At 42.6% G+C, this 22,353-nt stretch overlaps 1 protein-coding gene across 1 annotated transcript in view; it reads left to right on the forward strand.

Annotated features, from left to right (window-relative positions):
• Nucleotides 1–21,549, forward strand: part of adgrl2b.1 (adhesion G protein-coupled receptor L2b, tandem duplicate 1) — a 61,685-nt gene extending 40,136 nt beyond the window's left edge. Inside the window, exons 10-22 of the mRNA XM_070919321.1 lie at nt 1,522–1,705; nt 3,282–3,404; nt 4,003–4,208; nt 4,745–4,918; nt 6,430–6,639; nt 7,913–8,133; nt 8,926–8,992; nt 11,715–11,806; nt 13,197–13,365; nt 14,501–14,629; nt 15,541–15,637; nt 16,687–16,812; nt 20,430–21,549. Coding sequence (XP_070775422.1) covers nt 1,522–1,705; nt 3,282–3,404; nt 4,003–4,208; nt 4,745–4,918; nt 6,430–6,639; nt 7,913–8,133; nt 8,926–8,992; nt 11,715–11,806; nt 13,197–13,365; nt 14,501–14,629; nt 15,541–15,637; nt 16,687–16,812; nt 20,430–21,292 — 2,661 coding nt within the window. The 3' untranslated portion in view covers nt 21,293–21,549. The remainder of the gene's footprint in view (nt 1–1,521; nt 1,706–3,281; nt 3,405–4,002; nt 4,209–4,744; nt 4,919–6,429; nt 6,640–7,912; nt 8,134–8,925; nt 8,993–11,714; nt 11,807–13,196; nt 13,366–14,500; nt 14,630–15,540; nt 15,638–16,686; nt 16,813–20,429) is intronic.
• Nucleotides 21,550–22,353: the final 804 nt, after the last annotated feature.

The following is a 22,353-nucleotide window of genomic DNA, read 5'->3' on the forward strand; positions in this document are numbered from 1 at the left end:
CACCGAGCTCTCACCACGTGATTCGTTTTCCCCAAGTTATATCGAGCCATAGGGCCTACGCTGGTATCACCCCTGTGATTTGTAAAGTGACCTCCACCAAGGCGAGAATTAAAGAGGATCCAATCTGAACAGATTCTTTCTGTGCTGCACAAATTAGAGACAGCTCTGACTTTTTTTTTCCTTTTTGGATTTCATGGGTCCTTTGAGGATGGCTCACCAGGGGGGGAAGACCATTTAGTGTCTGTCTGGTTGTAATGGCCCCGACCCTGTAATAGCCACTACTCTCCCTATTACACACACACACACACACACACACACACACTCAACTCCCATCATAGTCACAGCTCACAAGCCTCTAGTTCCCTGCAAGGTCAGGGCCACAGAGATTGATTTCTGTGCTCGGCCCGTGATATAAAGACACGCTGAGAGCCCTGTGTCTGGATACAGTCATCATTGCTGTGGTTAATATGAGCTCAGTGGTTAAATGTTGCGGTTAATCATATATTGGTGCAGACTTTGGTTGATCCCCTTTCTTGTTATTCCAGGCAAACGGATAATCCGGTCTGTGGTCAATTAGTGTTTTGGATAATCACAGCTGTGACTAATTGGTACAGTGAGCAAGGGCTTGTTGTGGTTAATTACCGTTATTGTGGTGGGCCTTGCTGCGGTTAATGGCACCTATGGTTAAATTGTCACTCTGATTTATCACACCGAGGGTTGCTCTAGATTCTGGATCTTTCTACAACCGTCAGTGTTTGGTGGGATTTTTAGAAAGTTAGCGAGGTTGTGGTTGATTCTGTCATGCAGGAGTCATGAACTCACGCTGCCAGGGTCAAAGGAAACTCTTGTTTTATCAACATATGATACTTGTGTGGGTTTCGTGGAATGTTTTGCTAACTTACTGCTTATCAGAAAGCAGGAAATGAAAGGATTGCCATCGAAAACAAGCAGAAATTTCCCCCGTCTTGACTCAGACGGCCACTCTGTACATGGATTTCATGATAATGCCCTCTTTCCTCCAGGAGAATGGTATTCAAGGCCATTATGGTCAGATCCTGTTAGGGAAATAAGACTATTGTTTGTGGTAATAATTGTGCTTTTGGAAAATAGCTGCTTAAACCAGGAATTGAGAATGTAGCATTGTAGACAGATTAGTTCAGGGAAGGAAAAAAACATATTTCTTTTTCCCCTCAAGCATTTTTACATTATTCAATAAAGAAATTGGTCCAAAAGAGGCTTCCTCAGTTTAGGCCTATTTTTCGTAAACAGCATATTAAATAATAAATACTGCATTTTTTATCATCATTATTATTTTAGTTATCCTTGACTTCCTTGAACCCTCGTGTCTTCAGTCAGAGTGATCTTGATATTTCAGTTTCAGTTGTTGTTGCTGCTGTCACTGTTGGCCATGCATGCCCTTTTTTTACCATTTGCTGCCCAGTCCCTGCTCATTGTTATTAAACTGAAGTTATGATGGAAAGAAACAGCATGCTGACATTTCACTTGTCTCCATGAATACAGGCAATTGTGGACACTGTTGACAACCTCCTGAGGCCGGAAGCTCTGAAATCCTGGAAAGACATGAATTCCACAGAACAAAGTCACGCCGCCACAATGCTACTGGATACGCTGGAGGAAGGGGCGTTTGTCCTTGCAGAAAACCTGATCGAGCCGGCGATCGTTAAAGTACCTGCAGAGAATATCAGTAAGTTCCTCTCCAATAACTGTAAAAAAAGATAAAACTGCACATACACATCTGTCAGTCACAGCTTATGATGCTGATGGTTATATTTCCTTTTGGCTGTGCACCACCTCTCAGTAAAATTGTTTCAAACTGAGTGGTAAAATTGTCTTGATGGAATGATATTTTTTTTGGTACCTGGACAGCTATTCCTTGAGGAGAATATCATTTTAAAAATGGCCACATCTTGCTGACGTCACAATAAAAGATTTGGCTCACAAAAACCAAGCAAACGTGCCCTCTCAGGCAATTTATCAGCAACATGATCTCATTCATTTAAGTCACCTTTGTGCAGTGAACTGTCATATTTCTACTCATAGCTGCTCTTTGTTGCTATGGTTATGGTCTCCGACTCACCCTTTTTGTCTTATAAATCACTGATTTTTGATCTTTTTCATGCATAGTGAAGTCACCTCATTGAATGTGTGCTGCAAGATGAACTGTCCAGACCTCTGGGGGAAAACAAAGAAACCGATTGGATGTCATTGTTCCATTCACACACCACTCTATCTGTTCTTTCCAAGCCTTTCCCATTAAGTGGTAGTTAGCTAAGCTGATAAGGACTAGTTGCTCTGTCTCTACCAAAAGCACTGATTAATATATTGTGTAATATGCTGTATATTGGCTACTTAATCATTGCATTCAGGCAGTTTTTTATGAGCTTGTCAAGCTCTCGCTTATCTGCGCAATAGAGATAATATTCCAGTGGAGAAACATAAATTCTGCCATATGAAGAAACACACAACCCCAGAGAACAGCTTACCTGACCTCCCATGAAGACTTTGAAAAAAATGTGAAAATGATTGTTGCTCCTAATTAGCAGTTTGTCGAAGCCCAAATGGCTCCTCCAGGCGAGCATCAAGGGCAAGACGAGGGAAAAGGGGAGGGAGAGCAAAGTGGGAGCTAAAAACTAGACAGAGGGGGAGAGCAACCAGAGAACAATTCCTCATCTCCGTCTGTCAGAAGCCATCTATCTGAGGAAGTGAGGCCGTTTCTGATGGGAGGGAGTGTGCTGATACGTGTGTCCTCCTGACCCTTCAGTAATTTCACACATCAAAGGGAGCACCACCCGGCAGCTAGCATACCGGAGAGAGGGGCTGCAGGAATTTGGAGGATTTTCAGAGATTTGCTCGTCGAGCCCAGAGTTATCTGAACCCACAGGGGAAAGAAAAAGTAAAAGTAAAAGCTCAATGATATTTTTGATCCTATGAATATTTGACATTCATGCTGCAGTAGGCTGTGTGCTTGCATTTGCTCATCCTCAATCGCCGCCCTTGTTGTTATTTTTTCTTTTGCTCTTGCCTTGGAGGCTTTCACAATGCCAACCAACAGCTTAGTGTTTTTTTTTAAGTAAATGACACTCTATGGGGCCTTGCCAATAAGATTGGATTCTGTTACTGGTACAGTGAACCTCGAGTCTTTACACATACCCTGCTGGGCCTTAACGATAGAGCTGTATGAAACGCCATGTACTGCTTTTGAGTTGTTGCCTAGGAGTAATACACCTCTCCCATTCCCCTCACCTCCTACCATCTCTCAGTGTTGGATGTGTACGTGTTGAGCACCGATGGTCAAGTGCAAGACTTCAGGTTTCCTCAGACCAGCAAGGGTGGAGCGTCTCTACAGCTTTCCTCCAATACCGTCAAAGTCAACAGCAAAAATGGTGAGAAAAATACAAGTGCTGCAGAAATCATGGTTAAGTTTGAGCTTTTCTTAACCTTTATGGGTTGTTTAAGCAATGGTGACGTAAAATGACGACAATCATATCTGATATTTTTAAAGGAGAAGTTTGACATTTTGGGAAATACACTTATTTATGAGAAATATATTATAATATCTGTATGTTAACTATAGAGCTAAAGGCATGAATTATTATCTTAGCTTAGCATAAATAGCCTGGCTCTGTCCAAAGTTATAATATGGTTTTAAGGGAGCTACATGATCCTGTATTAATTGGTATCAGTTTTTGTGGCTTAAAATTAAGATCACAACTTTCATTTCACGATTTCATGATTCTGCTGCATGTCATTAAACACATCACTGAAATGAGACTGAAATTTTAAAGCCAAGCTAGCTGGCTCTAGCTTCATATTTAGCGTACATATTTTTCATTTTTCCCAAAATGTGGAACTATTCCATTATGGTTTGGTACATTCAGACAATATCAATGAATATATGTCTTTTCACTAAATAGACATTTGTACTTGTGCTTGTTTACGCTCCCCGTGTTTGTCTGATGATTTTATTATTGCCGGTTGCAGGTGTGGCCAAGCTGGTATTTGTGCTCTACAAACACCTGGGTCAGTTCCTCAGCACTGAGAACGCCACACTGAGGGGAGTGGGGGACCTGAACAAACGCAACCTCTCCCTCACCGTCAACTCCCACATCCTGTCAGCCTCTATAACCAAGGAGTCCAGCCGTGTGTTTGTGGCCGACCCCGTGATCTTCACACTGGAGCACCTGGATGTAAGCCTCCTCCTGAGACTCCCCCAGACCACACTGTAGAGCTGGGCTGCGAAAATACTGAAACGGCTGCACAGCCTTCTGCAGTGAAGGAAAAATACAGCGCTTTGATGTGTTATTGTGGTAGAAAAACTGTTGGAGTAAAGAGAAAGCATCTATAATCTGCATGTGTGTCATGGGTGGTGATTAGCACCAATCAGAGATGTATACTAGTAGAGAAGCAAGTCGAGCGTCTTCTGTGTCGTGCTTCGCCTTGTGCCTTGTAATTGCCATAGTAACCCTCCTCACATCTCAACACATTAAGATTCTGTTTTATTCCTTTATTCGGATCCCTTTCCTTCCAACAATCCCTTACATTTAAAGGATTTTAATTGGTAAAACAGACACACAGTCTACACATCGGGTACATTGACCTCCTGTTTCTTACAGTAGGAGATATGAAATATACACGTTGTGTCTGTGTACAATTATGCATATTGCAACGCATGTTCATATATGTTTCATCATTTTCTCTCTCTCTCTGTGTTTGTGTTCTGTAGAAGGAGCACTACTACAATCCCAACTGTTCCTTCTGGAATTACTCAGAGCGCAGCATGATGGGATACTGGTCCACTCAGGGCTGTAAACTGCTGGAAACCAACAAGAGCCACACCACTTGCTCCTGCAGTCACTTGACCAACTTCGCCATCCTCATGGCCCATCGGGGAAATGTGGTAAGTGGCCCTCTCCGTGTGGTTCGCACAAGCTATTTTTCTGTCTCAGTTAGTTGCTCTTCCGTCTCGCTGATAGATTTGTGCACACACGGCAAGAACAAGAATGGCATTTCAGTGGAGATAATTAGATTATTGCTGGAGGAGAAGGTAAGGGGGCGGGGGAGGAGGGGGGAAAGGAACCAGGCTGTCAGTTTAAAAGAGCGAGATTGTGGATCAGGATAGGAAGTGCCATACCGTTATCAGAAGTAATTATATTTTACCTATGGCCCGTGTCTAATCGTCCTCCATGCATATGTCCCTGAGAATCATGGGAAACGGTGTAACCTCAGCTTTAACTTATGTTTCCACCCCTCTTAAAAGTGGTGTAGGATCCATTTGGTCGGGAATGCAATTACAATCCAATTACATGATAAATAGCATGTGTAGCAAGGACCTAGCCAGTAATAAATGTGGAGGATAAGTTTGTGGTTGGTTTAATAATACGTCCCAACTCATGAACTCTGTCCCTGTCATCTGTCTTAACCTCAACCTTAACCACGGCTTGAAACCACAGCCCCGAGGCTAGGCTTAGCCTCACACCAATTCCCTGCACATCACCTCAACTGCAACTCCTGCCCTCAATAAAATTACAAATATCACAGGAGGAATTGCCTCACTTCCAGGCCACCATGTCCTTGAGTGATATTTTGTATGGTTCGGAGGCTGCTATTTTCACATTTGCCTGGTGCCCATCTTGAAACCTGCTTAGTTTTAGATTTTCTGAAACACAGCGTGATTTGACCCCAAAAAGGAGAACCCACATGTGGACGTCACATCACTCGGTCGCGGTTCTTTGTGGCCGTTTTTCAACTGATGTCACTTTCCGCAACATGGGGCCCCTAATGTGATCGAAGCATGTTCAGTTTGAGTGCCAAATGTCATCAGGTACGATCACATTAAATGATAGGCTCATCATTTTTTCTTGTCTGTCTTAAAAAAAATAGTCAGGTGCCCATATGAACAGTTGGAGTTAGACAAATCAAGTAGATATCTTCAAGTTAAAGTCTTTTCAGAACAAAATTCATTCTTTTTGTTGATATCTTTCCACTGCAGCTCAAAGGGGAAACTGTGTCTGTGAAAACACAAAGAGGGCTTTGGTAGTAAAAAGAACTTGGAAGATGTCTACTTGATTTGTCTAACTCAAACTTCTGAAGTGTCATATTAGCTTCAAATAAACTTTGGGAAGCATTTTTGCACAGAACAAGGACTGTGGATTTTGTCCCCCATCTCCTTCCATTGAAAGAGCGTTAGGAGGGGACCTTTTAATGGCTGGTATGATCAGGAGGAATGCTCACAGCTAGCAATCTTAGTGTACATGTAGGTACCTGAAATATAGGATACACTGGGGTTACCGTCAGGGCAGCATTTGCACTTCAATAAATATAGCTACAACTAGTATGTGCTTAAATGCCACCAATCATTAAGAAAAGTGCAGAGCTGAAGGTCAGCCTGTCACGTCTGTTTCTCTGCAGGGGGAGGGGAGCGTCCACGAGCTTCTTCTTACTGTCATCACACGGATGGGTATCGCCGTGTCTCTCGTCTGCCTCGCCATCAGCCTCTTCACCTTCTGCTTCTTCGGAGGTCTGCAAAGTGACCGCAACACCATCCACAAAAACCTCTGCCTCAACCTCTTCATTGGCGAGCTCGTCTACCTCGTGGGCATCAACATGACTGAGCCAAAGGTACCGTGGAAATTATACTGCAGAGGGTTTTAACTTGCTGATGAATGGGCTCATCTGCAGTGATTAACCTTTAAACCCTTGAATTTCTCCTTCAGTTTTCCTTTAAGTGGCAATAAATCCACATATATAATACCACATATCTACTCTGTACATTTGAAGATCTATGATGCTGATTCTGAAGAAATGAAGCTCAGGATGATGTTTTATTTTCTTTTTTTAATTGGCTGCACCATTTTATCAAATAGAAATGATAGCATGATTTTATACACAGTTCTCCCACATCATTTCTATCTTTGGAAACTTTGGGATTTTCATTGAAACAGAAAATAAGATTTGATCGTATTGACCAAAGCTTGGTCACAAAATGTGCATTTTAACGGTGGATTTTGTCTTCTTCTGCTTTTTTCTACTTACCCAGAATGAGAAAAATGTATGGATGCCTTTGTATGTATAATACTCCATGCTGTTTGTTGGGTAGTGATATTAGCTTAGCCTAGCTTAGCTAATTTATTGAATAGTTATGGGATCAGTACCATTAAGGATAAGAGGATACACATTCTCAAATTCTCAAGTGAGTGTTTGTAGGTCTAATGTTAACATTTTTACTAAATATCAATTTTCACAAATACTTTAAACTCATTCTTGAGTTGTTGGGGAAATTAGTGATGGAATAAATAGGTTTACAAAAAGTCTGACCAGACATCCATCTTTGATGTTTACACGCGCGTATTGTTATCTTTAAACATGCGTAAATACGATTTTTGGTCACTTGGAGCACAAGCAAGGCCAATATTTTATCTCTATGAACACTTGAGGAACATATCTGGCTCTGTAACTGCTAAAGGTTTCTCTATGTTCACCAGCTAGTAAATAAATTTGTCTGTGTGCCAGGCAGGTAGTGAACAGTAGGTTTAAAGAAAAAACGCTGCCTGCTGTGGCTGGAAACCAAAAGAAAAAGATAAAGTTGTGGTCTGTAAAACCAAAATATTGAGCTGTAAGATGCTAACAAGCTCAAGTGACCCCTTTCACATTACATGTAGTCATTTGATCCAATCAAAAATATTGATTAGAGCAGCTTTCAACAGAGCCGCTGCTTGATCCCACAGACATTGTAATCTAGCTAAGCTGGTCTAATGTCATTGAACTTTTAAACTCTGAACAAAAGCATTAAACAGTTTCTGTGAGTAGAAGTCCTTCTGAGTAACTGGGAAACGTCAGACTCAGCTAACCCCAAACTGTTTGTGTGTAACGTCTGCATGTGTCCTCCTGTCAGCTGGTGTGCTCCATCATCGCCGGCGTCCTCCACTTCTGCTTCCTGGCTGCGTTCGCCTGGATGTGTCTGGAGGGTGTGCAGCTGTACCTCATGCTGGTCGAGGTGTTCGAGAGCGAATTCTCGCGCAGGAAGTACTACTACGTCTCTGGGTACCTCATCCCGGCCGTGGTGGTAGGCATATCGGCAGCCATCGACTACAGAAGCTACGGCACACAGCGGGCGTAAGTGTGGCATCTTTGCAGAGATTCTTCTTTTGTGGGATAAAAACCAGGAACATTAGTCCTCCCTTCTCTCCATCAAGACAGACCCACACAGCGTGCATGCATGTGCTAATGATAGTAATATCACAAAGAGTAAGTCCACCTCTGCCCCCTGGCAAATTTACACCCTGTCACTGCTAAAAGAAGAGGCTGTGAGCACAGCCGCAACATTAATGAATGCGCTGGCTTGCTGCACTGGCTCGCTGGGTTTTTATTCTTTGCGTGTGGGTAATTGCCGCCCTTGTCAGTTAAAAGTTTATGCACTTCTCCACTGGTCTTCATCCAAGCAGCAAGCTTTATGATTTGTAAGACTGCAATTCTCCAATTTATTGGATTTAAGTAAATGGTCTTTTTCAAACTCCAACATTTTATTGCTGTAGTCTTCTTTTTATGTTTCCTGGTGATAAACACAGTCCGAGGTGCAATTCATTCTTGAATCCTGTCTACAATACACTGTTTACTGTTCAGAGTCTTAGGTACACTGTCCGACATCCCACATTTGTAGACATTTGCAGACTGTGAAGTCATGAGTCCAATAACCACTGGCTTTTAGACTGCAGCTTCTCATGGCAAGAGGCCAGGACTCCCTCAAGGTCGGGTTTTCTTCTCTGTGGTCAGAAGAGTCTCTATTCTGTATCTGTAGCCATCTGTCATCATCCGGCCAGCTCTGCTGGGCCCTGATCGATGAGACACAACTTTGTTTTGGCAATGAGATGATTTAATGAGCTGAGTATCACCTTTTGCACCCTGTAGATGCTGGCTGAGGGTTGATAACCATTTCATCTGGAGCTTCATCGGACCTGTAACCTTCATAATTGTGGTAAGTTGTAATTTTGTGCACGCGTGTGATAACTTTTTTTCTTTTCCTTTCAAAGAAAAGCTTTGAAAACTGTTCATAGATTTTCTCTCTCTATGTGTACTGGCAGCCTCTTAGCTCTGCTTTCACCAATCAATTTGCATGAAAGGAAAGTGGTCCCATTATAGCTGACACGAGGACATCATTGTCCACTCAGCTATGAAATCCTCTGAAATCAGAATTGGTGAGCGGTAACAACTTAAAGCTGTTTGGTCCTTGCTGTACATCTAGAGAAATCTCCCCTCCCGCAATCAGGAGGAGAAATCGTCTCAGGCATGAAGGTCATTTTCTCAGTGGGAAAACAAGGGTGATGGTGGTGGGGGTGAACATGGAAGTAATGAGTGGGTGGGCCAGACAACCATTACCACAGCTCATAGCCCTGCTGAGGATCATGACACGTCCCCAGCCAATCCCAGCACACGGACATCTCCATCTTCACCTTTTAATATTTCATGTGGTGCACTGGGTGTTGCACAATGCACACACACACACACACACACACACACACAACACACGCACCTTCATGCACACAGGAATGAATGCATGCACATTGAACAAACACACACTGTGTATCCATATTTGCACATATGGTAACACACGTGTAAATCTGTCCAGAGGCTGTAAATACATGTAAAACCGAGAGAAGTGCTGCGTCGGCAGGGACGGGGTTTTTTTGGCGCTGTATTTGGAAGAGAAGTGAGAGACCTGAATATTGTACAGGACGGTCCCTCGGTGACCAGGCATGAGGGGGGAGTCCATATGTAATATGTAGTGTGCCTCAGCTTTCTGCAGAGTGCCTCCCTGCCTCCTCGCCTCGCTTTGCTGTCCGTCTGTCTGTCTGTCCCATCGGATCCGTGTCATCTCTTGCGGCTGCGTAAAATGCATCTCCAGCCACTCGACTCATGCGGACGCAAGTGGCTGGGAGACAAAACTCGGTATTACTCTAAGCTGTGATCTAAAAGCCTCTTTCTGTCTTCTTAGCCACTCCTTTTTCTTCCATCTTCCCGTGTTGGTTTCCATCTGCTTTCCACTCACACTCTCTTTGTTTCCATTTAAAGACCCCCTTTTTTTCTGTTGCCCTGTAGTGTTTCAGAATGCATCCATATGGGATGATAATGACGATCTTTCTGCTTATTTTGTGAATGAAGAATTGAAAGTGAAGTATTTGATAAACTGAGAACGCTACACTGAGATCATTATTGCTTTGTTTTCCCGCCAGCTCATGCTTTCTGTCGGTTATTTTCCTTTATGTGCAGTAGATTGGTCACGCTTTCAAAATGCACGCTCGGAGCAGATGTGGGATAGAAGTTTTTAATAACATACAAATCCGGATATATACTTATTTTTCATTGGATATACAGAAGTGCATTTCAAAGGTTTAATATGGCATCGGGCCAAATTGAAGCACATCTCCTCCCTTTCCCTCGGTGGCCATGGGCCCTCCGGTGCTTACAGAGAGACATCCTGAAAGCATGGAAACCTTTCTGGATGTATGGCTTGAATCACTTAAATGTTTTTCCTGGCTTCAGTGAAAAATTGTTTCTAAAATATGGCACTGGGCTCCGTTCTTTTCCTCTCTGTGTTTTTCTGGAGCTTTTGTCCGCGGTACATCAGATGTGTTTGGACTTCATCAGATATACATTCTCATATTCAGGGATTTGCACTCTGGGATTGACTATAATGTCAAACAAGAGAGGGAAGAGAAACTTGCAGTGCAGCTTATGTTGAAGGCCAGAGCTGTGTGAAGTAGACCAAAGCGTTAACCTCCCACTGTTGTTTTTCTCTTTGGAAGCCAGCGTACTTTATGATCTACACTGAGGCATTACATTTTCTTACTCCTCTCGGTAAAGGTATGCTTGTGTTGACGCCAAAACCACCGCAGATTAAGCAATACTCTAAATCAATGTGAAATACAACTACGTGGGGTTAGCAACCAGTGGTGGAATGTAACTGAGTACATTTACTCAAGTAAGCACAAATTTGACCGCACTAGTACTTTACTTTAGTATTTTCTTTTCATGCCACTTTATACTTCTACTCCACTACATTTATTTGACAGCCTACAAAGAGTTTTGCATACAAAACACATGAAGAGCTCATAAAATATGATCCTTTGTTATTGATTAAACTACCCAACAGTATATACAAGTAGAGCCGACACAATCTGTTGATGAATCAATTAGTTGAAAATTAATTGACAACTATTCCAGACATTTCAAGGTTCCAGCCTCTTAAATGTGAGGATTTGCTGCTTTTCCTTTCCATTATTTTAATAATTTCAGTTTTTTCTTAATGATTTTGAGGTTCGGGCTGTTGGTTGGACCAAACGTGTGAAGGTGTCGCTTTGAGCTCTTTTGGGTTTATTGTGATGAGCATTTCTCACAATACACTCAACCAACTACAACAGTAATATGTTGCTTTCACATTAATGAATGACTAATAATAACGTAATGATATAATATATAATAGTATAACAGTCAGAGGGGACATTTTTCTGCATTGAGTGCTTCTACTTTTAATACTTTAAGTACATTTCCCTGATTATGCTGACACTTGTAATGGAGTATTTATTCAGTGTGGTATTAGTACTTTTACATAAGTAAAGGATCTGAATGCTTCCTCCAACAGGAATTGGATACTTTTCTGAGTGCAGTCTGTTAACCGTGATATGCGTCTGTTTTGACAGGTCAATGTCATCTTCCTGGTGGTGACGATGTTCAAGATGGTGAAGCACTCCACCTCCATGAAACCCGACTCGTCCAGGCTGGGGGGTATCAGGTGAGGGGTGTTGCTCTGGGAGATTAGGTGGCCTCACTGTGGTTGCTTGCTCCCTCGACTGTGTGTGTGTGTGTGTGTGTGTGTGTGTGTCTGTGTGTGTGAAAAGAAAAATAATATTCACCATTACTGCTTTTGCCTCCCTCCTGAGATTTCAAAAGCTGCATTTGACCGACATGTTTATTTGATTTTCTCGTCTCTTAAACCCGACCATGCCAATATTTTTTTCCCTTTCAGATTTTATTTCGGTCCGTATAGATAGTGCCTTTTTAGTTCATTTTATGATTTTAGTATTTGCACTAGACGGGGTTATATTGCCTTTTTTTATTTCTTCATAACTGCATTTCTGACCTTTGGTGTCTTTTTGCTCCTGTGCTGGCATAGTTTACAGACTTCCTTGGAAGATGGATTCAACTATATGCCTCGTAGATTTAAAGAACCAAACCCCTCCATCTGTCCTCTTCCAGCGAGGCTGCATTTGCTTGATAAAAAGTCCCTGTACATTTCTGTGCCTGGATTCTTGTTCAACAATATGTTTGAGGGCAGGCCAACACATGTTATGTGGGCGCTTGATTTTTTATTCAGCCACTCTGATTTTGGTCCAAACTGGGGGAAAAAAAGGCTTTCAGGTTTGTTTTTAGCACACAGGAAACCTGCATGTGTGGATGCTGGATTTCACACATTATCTTAAGAAGTCAAAACTCATTAACTGTCATTAATTAGGGTCTACCTCAAATCCGCAATGTGTTGAGTTTCTGTGTCAAATGTGGTAACTGGTATTAAAAAAAGTGAAATAATTGGTTGCATTTTGTGTGATTATTCTGACAAAAACAAATAGTATTCTCGTATAAAGAGCACCAAAAAATTGGACAGCAACTCTAATCAGCGCTGCCTGTGTTTTTTTCTGTGGATCCTCTCTCGGTGACTCGCTGTTGTCCCATTTCTTCTCTCCTCTCCGTGCCTGCCGTATCTCTCCCGGGGTGGCTCACTTCTCTCTTGTATATCAATAACGACCAGCCATCGTCATTGAAAGTGACTGTGAAGTTATCTTATTTCCTCTAGGCTTTCCTGGAAGCCGCCAAGGAAAAAACGTGCTGCGTTTGCAGTCTCTTCAGTCAACAACTCCAAAGAAGACCAAGGAATTATTTCTTTGACTCAGTGTCAAATACAAAAGGCACATTCATTCCTAAACTTTGTATCATCAGCATTTATACACTCTTGGATGCCGCCGCCGCTAGTGCGACTTGTCTAAAAAGGACAAATAGCAAATGAGGGTATTTTTTCCTAACAAGCTGCTGTCCAGGAACAGAGAAACGTCAAACCAAGCAAAGATGAAATCTACTGCAATTTTGCTGTTTTAGTAGTTAACGTCACTCTTCTTTCTCTTTCGCAGGTCGTGGGTGTTGGGAGCGTTTGCCCTACTTTGTCTGTTGGGGCTCACGTGGTCCTTTGGCTTGTTCTTCCTCAATGAATCCTCCATTGTGATGGCTTACCTCTTCACCATCTTCAACACCCTGCAAGGGATGTTCATCTTCATCTTCCACTGCCTCCTCCAGAAAAAGGTATGATTTCGTCCTCCGTCACTCTTCTGAGATTGTTGTTGATCAATTCTAATCAATTAAACATGTAATTTGCTTCTTCCAGTTGATTAAATGTGAGGATTTGCGGTTTTTATCTGTTTTATTTATCTGTAAATTGAATATTCTTTGGACTAAAAACAAGAAATATGAAGACATCACCTTGGAAATAGTGTTTTATTTTATTTTTTTACAATTTTACTCACATTTCATAGACTATACAAATAATGAATTAAAGAAAAAGAAAGAATAATTACTCAATAATAATTACTTATAATTACTCATTAAAGCGACTTTTCAAGCAAAAATACCAAAAATCTGCTTGTTTCAGCTTCTCAGATGTGAGAATTTGTTGCCTTTCTTTGTCATATATTATAATAAATTGAGGTTTTAGACTGTTGGTCTAACGAAGCAAGACATTTTGAAGATGTCACCTACGGCCTTGTCTGACATTTTATAGGCAAAACAAATTGAGGAAATGATCTTCAGATTAATTGATAATGAAAATGATCATTAGTGGCTGAATTACTTTCATACAATTCCAATTTGGCACTTCCAAGATTTGTTTCTTTCCAAATCTGTCTAATCCAATGCAGGTGTGAATTTGTTAATATTTCTATTGTGACATTTTGAGATTTTGCACGAGGCATTTTATACATTCTCACTTGGCGAAACCGATATCAAAGGGCGTCCTCTCTACAATATTTCAACGTGTTATCACAGTGTTTGTTTGTTATCCTTGTCCTCACCGATATGGCATTTAAACTGCTGTCAGCTCGGTGGCATTTGATAAAGATTTGGGATTTGCATCAGTCATGGTGATGCAGTAACCACTGCCACAGCCTGTCGCCTCTCAGCTGAACCTGTCGGCCGGCTGAAGCCTTTCTGTGTGGAGTTTGTATGTTCTCCCGATGCAGTTTCGGTTAATTGCCGACTCTAAATTGCCAATAGGTGTGATTGTGAATGGTTATCTGTCTTGATGTGTCAGCCCAGTGATTGGCTGGCAACCTGTCCAGAGACCCTCAAGGCGGTATAACTAATGGATGGATGGGTCTCTCATGGGGGGACTATGTAGTTGTCTGTGTGCTCAGTCCTGTCCTGATCTTTCGTTCCTATGCAGGTCCGCAAAGAGTACAGCAAATGTTTCCGTCAGTCCCAGTGCTGCGGCACGCTTCCGCCCGAGGGCCCCCACAGTTCAGCCAAGACAGCCACGTCTCGATCCACGGCCCGCTACTCATCTGCAACACAGGTACATGCCTGGAACAGAGATGTCAGGGTTTGGGATTTATAACCTATGTGTGAAAAGGTTTGTATGTAAAGGAACTCCAGTTAATTATATGTCCGTGGATTTTGTTTTTATGTTTTGTGGACCTTTTTATATATAGTATAAGTAAAGTATATATTTGGGACCCATTTTTAAAGATTTATGCCATAAGGGACAAACGGGCTTGAGGCTGAGAGCCACAGAGAGGCTGTGGAAGTGAGACAGTATTGAGAGGCGGACTAACACAGGGTTGGTTCTGGTCTTTTTATAGAATTTGCTGACAATAAGGAAAGTATAGGATATCACCAGCCTTATCCTTAAGTAGAGACTCAAACTTCTCACCTTATTTCCAACCTTTCACTTGAGTTTTATCATTGTGAAGTGGTGCCTCTTGATTCTACACCGTTTGAACATTGTAATAGAAATTTCTGTGCAGTACTTTATTTCACTTTGTAATGTTAAACACAAGCTGTTAGACCGCCAAGGTTATACTGTATGTCAATTCTCAGATGAGTCTGACATATTTTAACAATGAAATGTTATAGTACAGTGTAGCTAGCATGAGTATTTAAAGTTTTCTTTTTAAATGTTAATTTATACCTTTTATCATGGCTGGGAGAGACAAACTATTTGAAAAGATAGGGCCAATATCTCAAATTACAAGTTGTACGATTCTTGGAGTATCCATTTTTGGTATCGGTTGAATCAATAGCTCGTGCTTTTTTTTCTTTTCTTTTTTTTACCGTAGCGCTCATCAAGCAGTGAGTTAGTTGAATCTATTATACAAATGTAGGTTTGAATCACATAGCCACTCAATACTCAGGGCCGGAAGCAGAAGAAATAACAGCGGCACCATGTTGAGTCCTGATCAATGGCCGCTTTCTGTCTCCACCCAGAGCCGCATCAGGCGGATGTGGAACGACACTGTGAGGAAGCAGTCGGAGTCCTCCTTCATCTCAGGAGACATAAACAGCACATCGACACTCAACCAGGGTAAGCGACCGCTTCTTCCACCGCCACCAGGCGAGACACGTACACCATTCTCTTTGTGACGACGCACAATAAACACTTCAGTGGATGCAGCTTACAAAAGAGGAAGATAAGTCCCCATTTAATGTTGCACTTCTCTTACTGTTAAGCAATAACAGTGTTAAATGCAGTCTGTTCACAGCATTCCTCCTGCACTTTCCTGCTTCACTGGGATCATGTGAAAGGACAGGAATAGAGACAGAAAGGAAGTGTGATATTTCGTGTGGTGTAAAATGTTACAGATGAGGACTTGAGTTCAAATCCTGACTGGAGACAATCACGGTGCGGCAGCCTCCTCGCTCATCTTCACCCCCAGAGTGATTGTCAGGATGAAGGTCGGGGTTTGGGGAGATGAGCAAAGTCAGGCTGAGGTCAGAGCAGGTTTTTGGGAGGGATCCCGGCATCGTGAAGCTCAGGCTCCAGAGTGTGCCAGAGCAGATTTGGCTGTTGTTATGAATTAGATTTTTATTTTTAAAAAACACACACGAGCCAGATGCCGCAGAGTTTCTCAGCGATCCGTCCAAATGACTGAGGATAGTTATTACATTGTTGACGATTTACACAAGCATGCTGACGATGATAGGGATACTGTATTATTCATGGCAGGCCACTTAGACATGTTTTGTCTGGTGTTTCGACTGGATGAGTTTGTTTAGATGAATTTGTTTCACATAAACACTGGAGCTGATTGTGTTGCTATGCTTTGGTCAACTCTTGTCGTGACGATATTGTTTGTCAGTTACATCAGCCGACTGTTTGGATAATGTCCTGCTTTGACCAGCGTTTCTATGGCTGCTTTGTCCATAATAGAAGGCAGGTCATAAATCTTTTGTGGTGTCAGATTTTGGATGGCGAATGTCAAGTGTTTGTTTATGTGGACAGCTACACAGTGCACCACCACAGACATTCGAGTACAGTACCTCGAGCTCTTTTTCCTCAACTGTTTTTTCTCCCTCCTGATTTTTCTCCCTCTCTCTCTCCCTCTCTCTCTCTTTCTCTTCCTGTTATTTCAGGGATGACTGGCAACTACCTCCTAACTAACCCTCTCCTCCGAACCCACGACACTAACCCTTATAACAACCTGCTGGCAGAAACTGTGGTCTGCAACACCCCCTCTCCACCGGCCTTTCACTCCCCAGGTGCACATCCACCCTCCACCTTTATTCTTACGTAGAGTTTTGTGTTTGTTTTAAAGCAAAACTTTGGAAAATACACATATTCGCTTTCTGGGAGCGAGTTAGATGAAAGGATCTATGCCACTCTCATGCCTGTCCGTTAAATATAAGGCTACCAGTTGGCTTAGCTTAGCACAAAGACTGGAAACGGGGAAACAGCTACCAGTTTATATCACGTTTGTTTAATCCATACAAAAAAATGACAATTTGCTGGTGGACTATTTCTTGGCTCTGAGCAGTTGCTTGGCAACCAACGGAGTCTCAAAGAAGTTGTTGGTCATGACCAAGAAATAATTCAGCACATACTCGTACTGTTAAATGTTTTTACATGTCAGTTTTTGTACGGATTACACAAAGGAGAAATAACATGCAGGTAGATGAATTTCGAGCCAGGCTAGCCGTTTCCCCCTGTTTCCAGTCTTTGTGCTAAGCTAAGCTAACCGGCAGCTGGCTGTAGCTTCATATTAAACGAACAGATATGAGAGTTAGATGAGAGATCTTTCTCATCTAACTCTCTCTTTTTAAGTGTGTTAGATTTATTAAAAACATGAAAAATCTTGAGGTTGTGCCTCTGACACAGCATGCATTGAAAATGTTGAGAATAATTACCCTAGATTTTACCGTTTGTTCTTCTTCACTCACACCTTCTCTGTATTTCCAGTAGTTCTTATCTGCGCGAGTTTCTCCTTTGTAAACACAGGAGGAGATAAACTCAAGAGACGTCAATGCTATCTTATCTCGTCTCCCGAGCAGTCATGTGGAAATTCCTCTCTGTTGAATATGAGCTGCACACGTTGGTCCGAATCATTTCTGCTGTTACCTCCTATTCATGGATGATACAGTGTCTTAATGTTAAAATCTTTACATTTCATTTACTTAGTTAGAGCGATTTAACTCATGTCAGTGTTTATGATGACCTAGTTCCTCACTGGCAGAGCAAAAGACACCCAATCAAAGAGGAAAAAAAAAAAAAACTGAAGCTCATGACGCAATGCGGGCAGAGTCATAGCCCTCAGATATTCACAGGCATTTGATGATAAAAGAGAATATAGAAAAACGGGCAGTATGGCATTGTGTAAGTGTGTATGGAGAGGGTTTGCAGTAACATATAGCTTTAACCTGCTGCAGTCATCAAGGTCTTGTTTTGAGCTCACTCACTGCACAATGAGAGCACTTCACACTCAGAGATAATGAAGCAGGGTCGGGACCAAACAATGTTGGCACAGAAAATCAAAGATGTTTTGTGAATGTTTTATTTTTTATTTCTGTGTGTGTGTGAGCTCTACAGCAACCGAGCAGCTCAGACACCGAAGTCAGTGTGTGTGTGTCTGTGTGTGTGTGTGTGTGTGTGTGTGTGTGTCTGTGCAGGCAGCTTGTGCTTTATGTTAACATTGGAGCGCCAGAGAGACAGATAGAAAGTGGCGATAATAAATAAGCAGGTCATTTTAATGTCGGCACAAATATCTCCCTCACCTGTAGAACCCCCCCCGGCCCGAGCCGAACCGAACCGCTGTATTTAGCCGTGTTCAAACACAGGAGCAACAGTAGATCAGGAAGATGTGACAAAAACTCAAAGATTTAACACATGGAAACTAGTTTGAGGGTAGCAGGCAACAGTATGACACACAAATGTCAAAACCCGGTGTGAAGATCACCAACCAAGTATGAAATACACACCGAGAGACTGTCAAGTTTAACATAAAGCGTCTTCAAAATGTCTGTCTGCTATAGTCATTACATTTAGCTCCTGCAAAAGGATGAGCGTGTCTTCCATTATAGGTGTATTAATACTAAGTAATACTCTGCAGATGTTCATGCGATGCAGTAAAATCGGTGAGGGGAACATCTTGGATGAATCTCTGCTGGAACGGTTCCCAGAGTGCAGCTGTCGTCGTGTCCAGTTGAATTCTGTTCACATCATTTCCCCTGCTCCCAGTAGACAATACCTGTCTGCAATAAAATCACTGCCGGCGCATAAACAAATGCAAATTTGGAAGTAGGTTCTATTCAGAGAAGTGTCTAATAATCCCCCCTCCCTCGTTTTTTGCCCTTTTGCTCTCTGTGCTCCTTTCACCCTTTAGAAAGTCTTTGATGTTGTTTTTAGAGCTTTTTTTCAGTTGTTGTCATCCATTTTCTGACACACTCGTTTGAAACTGAAGACTACAGTTTCCCCTTTTTTTGAGTGCAATGACTGCCTGTGATGACCCCCCCCCCCCCCACACACGCACACACACACACACACACACACACACACTCACACTCACTCACACACTCCTCGCCCTACAAAATGTCAGCCTTTCACTTACAGGCTCACAGTGTACCCAGTAAATAAAATCCTCATATCAAATCCAACTGGCCCTTTTCACTTTCATCCTGCTACTTGAGCTTAGTCATAGGGCTGCGCAAAATTAGAGTACTCTGCTGTGTGTGTGTGTGTGTGTGTGTGTGTGTGTGTGTGTGTGTGTGTGTGTGTGTGTGTGTTGTTCACATAAAAGTGATAGATGTACACTTCTAAAACATATAAAAATATAATGCGTAATTCAGAAAGACATCATTTCACCAGGAAATGTTCCTTCTTCACTGTAGACTTTAAAAAAAAAGAAAGACTGCGCTTGCTGCTGAACCCTTTCACCTGCTGAGTCCAGGATTCAGTTGTCCTTGGTTTGTCCTTTAGCTCTCTCAAACTGTTAAACACATAATTTCGCTGTCATTCTCCATCCACCTACAACAATTTGGGCAAAGCATCACATGGGCTAAATTATAGTTAATTGCAAGGACATAAAAAAAACCTGAGTTGGATTGACTGAATCCAGGCTGGATGTTACAAGCTTCCACTTTTGTCTTATTTCAGTGATTTTGTTGTTTCTGCTGCAATTGAAAAAAAGCATCTGTTTTACTTTTTTTGCACATCAGCTGTTCTTAGGCCAGATAGCCTGAGCAGACACACTTGATGTGAGTGGTGGCAAAGTGAGTCATTGCACCGTGCCTGTCTGTCGTGGTGTGTGGGGGTTGTTGCTGTGCTTGTGGGGCCCCCAGTGCAGAGAGGTGGCTGACCATCTGTGTTCGACATTACTCTTTCGTCTTGCCTTCTTTTAACAGGTGGAATGTTTTATTCATCGTTAATGTCACAACACTTCCTCATCAGCTTGTATTTATTTATTTATTTCTTAAACTCTCATCCTATCCTGTTGCTGTTTGTATGCCGCTGTGTTGTTAACCTGGTCATCAGCTTCTTTATAGCGTGTTGCCGTGCTATATATATCTTTTTTCTTTTTCGTTTTTTAAGTCCTTGTTCATCCTTTGTTCTCATTTCTCCCAATATTGTTCAGGATAATCTCTTAGATTGGCTTTAATGATATTCAGCCATGATGAGGATGGACATGATGGGGAGCTAATTGGGTTCTCCTTTGAATTTTAAAACTTTTTGTATTTGCATAAAATTAAAATTAACCCAGAGATCAAAGAGCACAAGAGTGAAGTGTCCTGAGCAGTATCATGTGGATGGTGTGGTGGAGACTGTTTTGTTCTATCAAAAGAGGAAAAAGTTAAACCTCATGCACTCTTTTTGCCTTTCCCTGCAGGACAGCACTCTCTGAGCAACAGCAGGGACATCAGTGCCATGGACACCCTCCCCCTCAATGGCAATTTCAACAACAGCTACTCTCTCCGAGACGACGACTATGAGGCCGTGGGCGTTAGAGCCCCGGGTGAACTGGGGGGCCTCAACCTGGACGATGCCGCCTTTGAGAAGATGATCATATCTGAGATTGTCCACAACAACCTGAGGCCCCGCGGGGCCCCCAAAGGTCGCGACGCCCAGAGGGAGCGGGACAGAGCTTTGCCTCCCCAGACCAGAGTGACAGTGGACCGAGGCGGGGGTGGGAGCGGCAGCGAGGATGACGCCATCGTGGCAGATCACGCCGAGGCATCATCCCCCCAGAGAGGAAGTGGAAGAGGAGGCCACGCCACCCTGGAGCTGCTCCTGCACCCCCACCACAAGGAGGCGCTGGAGGCCCCCCTGCTGCCCCAGAGGACTCACTCCCTGCTCTACAGCGCCCAGAAGGCCCCGAGGCGCCTGGAGGGGCAGGGCGGCCATGGCTCTGAGACTGTTACTGCAGTCGAGGACATGGGATCCCATTCACCCAACAATAATAGAGACTCCCTTTACACCAGCATGCCAAACTTGAGAGACTCACCCTCGCCCTCGACTTCGCCGTACCCCCCCGAGGAGGAGGAGGAGCTCTCCCCCTCACCCCGAAGCGAGAGCGAGGATGCGTATCATAAAAGCATGCCAGAGCTAGGTGACGCGCCACAGCCCATGTCCTACTACCACATAAACCGAGGCACCAGCGACGGGTGCATCATCCCACCCAACAATGAAGGCTGCGCACAGGAGGGAGAGGCGCCCAGCGACGGACAAATGCAGCTCATTACCAGCCTCTGAGCCGGCCTTCTTTGTTTGCACAGGTTTTAACAGATGGGTCCCTTCGGTTGATGTCAAGAGAGCCGGCAAGTCTGGCTCCACACTCCACATGCCCTTCCTGTTAGGACAGGAAGTGAAATGTTGTTGGGTGGGAAAAGGAATGAACAAATGACTTTTGCACACAGATCTCATTAACACACAAAACACGTCCATCCGAGGCCCGGCAAATGTGGACTGTGAGAGCTCTGCTGTTGGACTAAAGAGGTGCAGAGAATAACACACAGGCCGCTGTGTCAGAGACAAGTCTGGCATTTCTGTTGTTCTGTACTGTCGAAGAATAAGGGATAAAAAAAATACTCCAAGCAAAGAACTATGAAACTCCTGTCATATTCCTGGGAGACTTTGCAGAACCAGGGTCTTTTTAGTCATGAAGTACAGAACTAGAACTAGTGTGGCTCCACTACACAGTCAGGACTGTAAAGTTAAGAAACCACTAATTCAGACTCAGGCCTTATATTTTCTCTATTGCACATTTAACTGTTGTCAAAGTAACAGCTAAAGAAAATATATTTTGCTGTACCACTAGTGTAAAAAGTGAAAAAAAAAAAAAAAGAAACGGCAACCATTCAGTAGTTATGCCCTTTCAATGTTAATACGATTCTTCAGACAAGGTTAATCAAAATGGTGGAAATGTGCTTTTTCCTCTCACACTTGACTCGTCGTAGTATGTTTGAATATGAAAAAAAAAATGTTTTGAGAGATATCAGTCCATATGAAATCATGCTCACGTCTCTGCTTGTGAAGTGCTTTTGCTTTCATGAATGATGAGTTTTTGCCAGTAGTATATTTGTTAACACCAGGCCATGCACAGATTTGGAGTGAATTGGAAACGTGTAATTTATTTTACTTGAAAGAAATTGTCAGGTTTCAAGGCTTATGTTTGTGTCAATGCGATAGTGCAGTTTTTGCGGACATGTTTCATCTTTGACACTAATTAATTTATTAACTGAACTATTCAGAAAAAAAGGAGAAAAAAAAAGAACATGGTTGGAAAGTGTGAAAAGTTGTTGCAGCACTGATTA

The sequence above is a fragment of the Enoplosus armatus genome, chromosome 14 (genome assembly GCF_043641665.1).
Source record: "Enoplosus armatus isolate fEnoArm2 chromosome 14, fEnoArm2.hap1, whole genome shotgun sequence".
Taxonomy (NCBI): Eukaryota; Metazoa; Chordata; class Actinopteri; order Centrarchiformes; family Enoplosidae; genus Enoplosus; species Enoplosus armatus.